The 8808-nt window shown below is 37.2% G+C and overlaps 1 protein-coding gene across 2 annotated transcripts in view; it reads right to left on the bottom strand.

Moving 5' to 3' along the window:
* Positions 1-3961, bottom strand: part of LOC107719614 (transmembrane protein 161A-like) — a 5412-nt gene extending 1451 nt beyond the window's left edge. The window contains exons 1-11 of one of the 2 annotated variants that reach the window (XM_016527094.1): positions 3845-3961; positions 2523-2626; positions 2372-2455; positions 2188-2285; positions 1932-2088; positions 1618-1769; positions 1423-1483; positions 1189-1332; positions 963-1076; positions 577-751; positions 341-437 (exon numbers count right to left, since the gene is read on the bottom strand). In XM_016527094.1, the coding sequence (XP_016382580.1) occupies positions 341-437; positions 577-751; positions 963-1076; positions 1189-1332; positions 1423-1483; positions 1618-1769; positions 1932-2088; positions 2188-2285; positions 2372-2455; positions 2523-2626; positions 3845-3847 (1189 nt within the window). In that variant the 5' untranslated portion in view covers positions 3848-3961. Of the gene's footprint in view, positions 1-340; positions 438-576; positions 752-962; positions 1077-1188; positions 1333-1422; positions 1484-1617; positions 1770-1931; positions 2089-2187; positions 2286-2371; positions 2456-2522; positions 2627-2710; positions 2840-3844 lie in introns of those variants that run through there. The other variant, XM_016527095.1, reaches the window with a different exon arrangement.
* Between the last annotated feature and the right edge of the window lie 4847 nt (positions 3962-8808).

Raw genomic sequence — 8808 nt, 5'->3', positions numbered from 1 at the left:
AAAATAAAATATAATATTTATATCATTTATATATAATAATAAATTATATTGGATTATATTAATAAATTAAAAATAAATTAAGTTAAAATAAGATTATTCATTTTAAGTAAATATTACAAATATTTAGAAAAAAAAAAATCAAAATATAAAATAAATATAACAATATATAAAACTACATATACACATATATATAAAACTACATATACATATATATATATATATATATACATACATATATATATACACACATGTGTGTATAAATATAAAACATTTTATCACAGTTTTGATCGCATATTTAGATTTAAATTATTTAACAGTCAGTAAAAGTGTAGTGACCCACCTAAAGATTTCAGCGCCAAAGTTGAGAAAAGCACAAGCAAAATGGGTATTAGATACTGGAGGGTGACCACAGTCAAGTAGCAGAAAACTCGTGTCACCTGCATAAAGGAGTTTAAAAACATTAAATCACTGTATTTGTAACATCACAAAGTGCATTTATTGTAAACAGTAACACTCTGCAATATTATGCAATATTTTATCTACATAAAACAATGTTACTTTGCATTTCAGCCCCACCTTCCTCTGGATGTCAATGGCAGCGATACGCCCCGCCTCTTTCTTCATTTGCTCTACCCACTTCTGAGCCAGATTGAGGTAGGCCTGCAGGTGGTAGCGGGTGAGCAGCAGCCGCAAAACACACAGCACCACAATCGTCCAAAGACGCACTGAGTTAAAGGCAGAACTAGAAAGTCTGGAAAAAGAGAAAGGACTTATACACAAATATTAAAATTGAAAATATTAAATAAATGATATAAAGAAAAAAAATACAATTAAATATATATATATATAAAAATGGGGGAATTTATAAATCAATTAATAAATTAAAAAAAAAAAAAAAACTAAAAAGCATTAAAATATAAAATAAATAATATACAATTAATTTATCTTACAAATCAACTTACAAGGTAAGTGAGGTCTTTCCCATGGGGGCGTTCCCTAGGAAGTCTCTAGCAATGGGTTTAATCCACATAACAAGAATAACCAGTGGAGACAGAAAACCCACGTGCAAAAGGATCCTAAAAGGCAAAACAAATTGTTGTGGTATATCAAATCTAACTCTACATAAATGCAATATTGTAATTTTTGTTCATATTTAATTTTTATACAATACAATCTTAAGTGTCCTACTGAATGATTGGACGGTCTGCGTTCATCTGAACGGCATCTAGGTGAGTCTGGGCCAATCGCAATCCAGGGAATGCAAGGAGAGCTCCAATGAAGGCACAAATGACAGCCAGACCCAGCTTGACTGATAGTTTGGTGAAGGGAACACTGTTAAAAAGTTAAAATATTGTGGATGTTTTGATGATAAAAGAATATATTGCTTGTCTAATGTTGTCTAACCATTGATGTATTACTTACGACCACTCGTAGCCATGCTGTTTGGCAAAGACCTCGAAATTGTCAAAAAGACTGGTAAATCCTGCAAAAAAAATGGATAAAGAACCACTTTACATTTGTTATGCAAGCAATTTAAGCTATTAAACATCATAGCACTGTGACAAGTGGTAAAAATGTCCTTTCGGTTGTAGAAATACAGGTCAGATAACCACATACCGGGCTCAAGGCCAAACTCCAGGTAGTCTTCTCTCACTACAAGAACCAGCATCGCAATAAGAAGACATAAGAAGCCGAAAGCCAGACACACCGAGCGCTCGCCACCCTCCTCAGAGCGAAAGTAGTGGCTCATAAGAAGATACAGCGTCCTCCTGAGAACTTAAGTCAAGGACAACAAGACAAGCCTACAAGAACTTATTTACAAAAAGTTATAATTCTGTAACTGTTCTTTTTTAGGACGGGGTAAGTCACATCTGAATTTCTCAGGTAGCTTCAGGTCTGTTAAGCCAAAGGACTGCAATGTTGAAGGATACAAGCAGAAGAAAACAGTCAGCACACACCAGATGGAAGCAATATTTACTTCCTTGCTGGCATCCACTACACTATAGTAGCCTTCAGTGAAGAGGTAGATCCCTGTGGCATAGATGGCGAAGTCAATCAGCCACTGGTACTCCACAAAGAACCGCAAAACTGTGAGGAGCAGTAAAAAATAAGATCAACCGATAAGTTTTTTCAAGACCAAACTTATAAACAGCTGTTTTTGGTGCAAGAACCCAGATGAAGACTTACCAAGTGCATCCAAGACATTTACAGGTGCAGTCTCCAGGTGAAGATCGATGTCTTTCGGAACTGTGAGTGGCTTGGATTCTCCATGTCCATTTTGTCTCCTGGAAACAACAAGAGGTTCTGAATTCCAACAGGTTTCTGAATTCCCCAACAGAAAAGTAACAGTTGCACTGAATCAAGCTCACACCTGTCTCGCCTGCTGGTCTTAGGAATCTGTTTCCCTGCGAGGGCACACAACTCGCCTTCAGATGGATGTTTGAACCTGAAAAGGCTGAGAAAAACAATATGGGGTATTAGAAAGTTTGGTATGTTTATATCAAAAAGTAGTGCGTGCTTACCTGCCGTTACATAAGAGCCAGCGTGCAAAGGAGAGATGTGGGGCCATTCTTTGCATTATGCTGACCGCCAGCAAGCTCACCACCAACTGAACTCCCATCAGAGCCTTAAAATAGACAAAAACATAGAGCATGTCTATTAGTACAGAAAATAATGTCGACTCATGCCTTCAGAGTAAATAAAAACAAACCAAATTCGCTTTTACAATGGATGACTATGGTTAAAATATGTGCTTATTTTTTTGCTTAAAGACTAATATTAGTTATTCAAACTATAAAAGTGTCTAAATCAGGGCTGTCCAAACTCGGTCCTGGAGGGCTGGTGTCCTGCAGAGTTTAGCTCCAACCCTAATTAAACACACCTGAACCAGCTAATCAAGCTCTTACTAGGCATAGAAACTTCCAGTCAGGTGTGTTGAGGCAAGTTGGAGCTAAACTCTGCAGAACACCGGCCCTCCAGGACCGAGTTTGGACAGCCCTGGTCTAAATCATACTTCGGCATCGGTGGGACTATTGCTAGGCAGATGGATATACGTTGGATTTGTTCCTATGTAAACAGTCCTCTTCTGGTATTCTTGCGCACGTCGCGGGAAAGTTACCGCATTTTTGTCGGCTTTATTTCACGAGGGGAGTTGAAAATTAAATGTAAGTTTGCACTGACAAGGTTAGTAAGTGATTTTATTATATTAGTCTAGCTTTAACATCCATAATGTTCAAGTTTCGTAGTTATTCTTCCAAATATATTGTATATATCCAGGGCACATACCGTCCCCTATTAGAATTCCATAGCAATATAGTAAACGCGATTTTTGTTTGCTTTACAAACTAAAATACAAGTCAAGGTGGTAATAAGCAGCATGTCACGGGAGCTTAATTTGTTTTGAACCCAGAAAATTCCTTTAACTTTGGTTCTGGTATTTGTACAGTACTTCACTACCAAAGCTGATTGTGGGTCTGTGCCAGTCACTCAAGATGAGCACTGGAGTCATGCTGTCAAAATAAGCAGGTGGTGGCATTGCAACCCCCCCAAGACTTGGGGAGGCATGGGTAGTTAGCTAACATGCTACAGCTAACCACATATTTAGAGCTACTATTGAGATCCAAAACACAGAAACAACTGCAATGCCACAGTTACTTGCACAAGTAAGACAAGGACTTTGGATCCAAAATACTACTAACTAGTCCAACACAAACCAGTCTGCAAGCTATCATTAATGCTAACATGAAATCAACATAGAAGCTGCAAACAACAATCAACCGGATCGGTCGTGTTAAACAGAAAATGTATAAGTCGATTTAACGGCAAAATAAGTAAATATACTAACCATCTTCGTTTGGTGAGTTTAATGAATGAGTTTATGTCCCATGTAGCAACTCTCGTGGTGACACTTGAGTGTTCGAACAGCTGAAGGAGTATTTTGATGACGGATGCTACAGTCGCCCGCTCTGATTGGGCCATCTCGATGCAGCATGAGAGCTGCAATTCTATTGGTTCGACTGGCAGTACATCAGCAAGTTGATTGGTCCTCGTGGTGGAACGGTGAATGTCGTTAGTTTGTCTTCAAGGGCAGAAATAAAACTGTGGGAGGGGCAAGATGTGCAAATGGAGAGGTGTTGTGGCAACAAACTTTCAAACGGCAAAGTCAGTTTTAGAGTATATAGTAGGTATACGCTAGGAAATGTGGATGGTTATTCACTTAAGGTCTTGATTTAATTAACTTTGTGCGCTTGAATCCTTTCTTTGGATGTTCATGTATTTTGTAGGCTTAGGAAGTTTCCCTCAAATGTGAGCTTTCTGCAGTCAAAGGTACTTATCAACCCAAATTTTACTTTACATTTATGCAGTCTATTATTGACAACGATCTATAAGTGAGCGACGCCTCGTGGTACCATCACAGAGAGGCACAAAATCACTTTCCAGAACACTTTCATTCACTGTTCCTGACTGGTGGAATGATCTTCCCACCCCTATCCAGAATGCTGAATCCCTGACAATTTTCAAGCGACATCTGAAAACTCATCTCTCCTCAACATTTGACTGCATTCTAATTCCTAAAAAAAAAAAAAACCTGCTTTCTCTTTCCTTAATCCCCCCCATCTAGTACTTGTACTGATCAGGGGTGCGTTTCTCAAAAGCATCGCAAGTCGTAAAAACAATCATAGACTGATCTTAGTAGGCTATAACGGTCTTTTTAAAAGCATCGTAAATTAAGTAGCACTTGAAAATCATCGCAGATCTAGAGTGCTCTGGAGTAATTGTTAAGCCCAAAGTGCATCGTAAGAAGACAGAGGTCACCTGCAAGACAACCGGCAGATTGCACCTTTAACTTTATTCAAGTGCGTGTGAGGTTTTGATTGTACTTCTCTTTATTACTCTTTTATTGTTTAAATGAATTTAAAAATGAAATAATTAAAAAGAAAAGGTAAGAAAATGAAAAAAAATATATACATAAACATGTATATATAGAACAGTGCTGATAAAACATGTCTGCAATAAAAAAATATTTGTCTGTACCTGTAGAAATGTATTGGCTAGATGAAGTACAAATATTTGTGCTACTATCACCCTTAATATATACACTTTATATATAAATAATATGTAAACTTGCATGTTTATGTTTGAAAATAACCATCAACCATTAGTCATTCACTTCAGAAACACTTGGAAGAACTCATAAGAATTCTTATAGTATTTCATAGGGCCTTAGGCCTTGGGTAGTTCAACAAACACATGGACATCAAAAACTTTGAATCAACATGGTTTTATTGATTTGAGTCAATGAGCTGCTGTTGAAAATTGTTGTTCCTCTTATTGGCCTCTTTAAGACATAGTCTAATGTCTTTCAAGACATCTCCAGCTGCACTGACTACAACCACAGACATTCTCAAACTGCTGAGGTGTTGTGGCTGCGGTCTGGACAACTGAAGATGCAGGCTGAGGCCTGAGAGGGGTTTTTTTGAGGACTAGGAGATGGTTGGTGCTGGCAGATGGCAGGTGAAACTGATAGTTCCTCTGAGCATGAAGGACCTGACTCAGGCTCAGGTTTAGGTATTCCTACTCCTCCATGGAGGTCAATACCACCACAAATGCCATCTGAAGTATGACAAGGCCTTTTCTTCCTCTTCTGTGAGATGGGGAGAGTCATTGGCCCAACCACCTGTTTTTTTAATTGCTATCCTCTGCAGTGCCCTTCCTTTTTGCCAGGCTTGCAAAGTCCTCCTCCATGGAGGTCAATACCACCACAAATGCCATCTGAAGTATGACAAGGCCTTTTCTTCCTCTTCTGTGAGATGGGGAGAGTCATTGGCCCAACCACCTGTTTTTTTTAATTGCTATCCTCTGCAGTGCCCTTCCTTTTTGCCAGGCTTGCAAAGTCCTGCCACTTCTTGCAGACCTCCTTCCTTGATCTCTTAACACCCCTGCAGTTAATTTTGTAGCAAAGTCCTCCCATATGTTTTGTTTTTCCTTATTTGTATGGTGTCCTTTAAATCTGCTGAAAATGACATCTTTGTTTCGCTCTACCTCCTCCATAACATTAATTTCATCTTTTTGAAAGTTATTTTTTTTCTAATCCACGTCATGTGACGACTTCGTTTCAAGGATGCGATTCTATAAGGTAATGTCTGAAACTTTGTATTATGAGTACTTCCTGTGATGAATCCCTTGTTTTATTCCTCAATTGTAAGTCGCTTTGGATAAAAGCGTCTGCTAAATAAATAAGTGTAAATGTAAATGACAACGGTTATGACATTCAGTGGTGATTTTAACTGCAATATTTAAGGTTTGGTGTTTATACCATGCTTGATTTTATGTTTACTACAGCTGTGATGATGGTTGATGTGAACAACTGTTAAGCCTACATTTGTGGGACTGAATCCTGCTCTCAGCTGTTTTTGATTCTTTAAGTTTTTTTTCTTCCCAAAATGTTATTTAATGCTGCTAAATTGATCAATCCTGATAAATTGATCACAACATGCTGTAAAGTGTTTACATATATATTTTAAGAATCCTTTATTGTCAAGAATCATGTGTGCTGTATAGGTCCTTGGGTTGCTAATATATGGTTCTTTGTAGATTAGAAGTTCTTGAAGTTAGATCACAAGATCTTAAGTTCTGCTTTTCCAAAAGCAGTGTAAGCCTAAGTAGACCATAGAAACCATTGGCACCAATGGTCTTTGATCTGCTAGGTCAGAGGTGCCCAGACTTTTCACTATGAAGGGCCAAAAATAAAAAAAGGAAAGAAATGAAAATGGCATGTTTTTGCCCAATTTTTTTGGCATGATATGGCATGGCGGGCCATATCGAAGGTCATCATGGGCCAACTTTGGCCCGCAGGCCCTGGTTTGGGCATCTCTGTGCTAGGTGTATGATGCTTTTTGGAAATGCGGCCCAGATCAGCATATCATTGGTTCTAGGAAGCATCAATTAAAAGGAAAATAAAGCACTCCAGTGTGATTTTCTAAAGAATAAAAGTTCTTTATGAAACTTAAAATGTTCCTGCTGTGGTGCTTTTAAACATAAACATTCTAATTAGAACCTAAAAGCAAGGTGGAAACCTGTCTACTTCCATTTTTTTTCCCCTTGGAAAACCATGTTTTAAAGAACACAGAAACTGATCTGGGGTGTGTTTCCCAAAAGCATTGTCAGCTAATATGGTCGCAAGTTCCATTGAACTCTATAGGTAATGACGGAACTTGCGACCATAGTTGCTTATGGATAACACACCTCTGAAGAAGCTACAATACAACATCAGAACATTCCAAAGAACCATATAACAACACAGAAACCCTACAGGTAAAATTTGTCATGATAAGATAGTTATTTGTTGAATATAAGAATTTTTATTTGTACGAGTGCACATGTAGTTTACATTTTGAGTTTAAAATCTTTTACAACAAAAAAAATTAGAAGTAGCTTTTTCAATAAAATAAATGCATTTGCTAAGAAATTGGACAATGTCTTTGTTGGCAAAGGAAGCAATTAAACAAAACCAGTCTAAATCAAATAATATCATCCTGAATAATTACAAAATAATTTGTGTAACTGGAAATAAATAGTCATAACATTAAACTTTGATTAATGTTTTCATGTTTATATTTTAATGAACTAATGATTTGTTGATGAAATTTTACGTTAAAAACGTATTTCTTTTCTTACCAAGACTTTTTACATGCCTTTTTTTTTTATTTTTTTTTTAAGTTCTATCACTAAAAGCTTTTAAATGAGAAATCCAACCAGTTGAACTGTTTTCAGCTTAATGCACCCTGTATAGGGCTGCAGACACACATGGCTTTCAGGCGACTTGCATGATAATTGGTCACACGCATTGAGAGAGCTGAGATATGCGCTTGAACTTGACCTTCTGACTTGCGTTGCTAAAAGACATGAGTATGCCCCTTGCACTCTTCTTATATGTGCCAATCACTCGTTAAGACTGATATTCAATGCTCATTTCCATAAAATCCAGTCCGGCTCCAATTAAAGGACTGTGACATTCCCAGGCAAGTCTTTTCCCACGACATCTCTCCACAACGACAACAGCTTTGGGTATGTATACTCGTGTAAACTCTTTTGAACATGTGCTGGTTTGGAAGATGTACTGAGTGTTTGTAATTTACGAAAGAAAAAAAAAGATTCCTAAATGCTGTCTTGCTTTAATTGGGGCAATGCTTATATGTTTGTGCTACAAAAATCCTTATAAATACTTTAATCTGATTACATACGAAAAACTGGCTAATGAAGAAAATAAAGGCTATTTTTTTTTTCTTTCCGACGTTCTTTTAAATATGACGTTTATTGTTTTTATGACGTGATGTTTTGTCTTCAATTGTGTTTCGAATCTTGATTTCTTTCACGATTCTTAAGTAATAATGAGTATGCTATTGTGACGAATGTATCGCATATAATGTTTTTGCTTGAAATTATCATCATTGCGCTGCTTTTAAAAAGAAACATCCATCCTACCATAAACCTTAAGTGTGCATCCAATATTTGCAACAATTTCGTCAACTTTAGGTATATAAACTTAAGTCATATTCGTCATAGACTTTTGACAATGTTCGAGGGCAATTGGTATTTATTGTTATGGAACGAAAATCATTCAACCCAAAGGTGTTTGCTTAGATTTGGTGTTTGACCTGTGACCTGGGGTCAAACAGAAACGTGTATCATTTGAGTAAAGGGTCAAGTGCTACCTGTAAGGTATGCCTACACGGGGATGCCTGTTTTTAAAACCGTGTCAGCGACAAAGCTCCTTATGTTTTGTAAAACGGGGTCATTTGAGCAAAA

Source organism: Sinocyclocheilus rhinocerous, unplaced genomic scaffold (genome assembly GCF_001515625.1).
Source record: "Sinocyclocheilus rhinocerous isolate Xijiao unplaced genomic scaffold, SAMN03320098_v1.1 scaffold1294, whole genome shotgun sequence".
Lineage (NCBI taxonomy): Eukaryota > Metazoa > Chordata > Actinopteri > Cypriniformes > Cyprinidae > Sinocyclocheilus > Sinocyclocheilus rhinocerous.
This window is presented reverse-complemented; position numbering and strand designations above follow the sequence as displayed.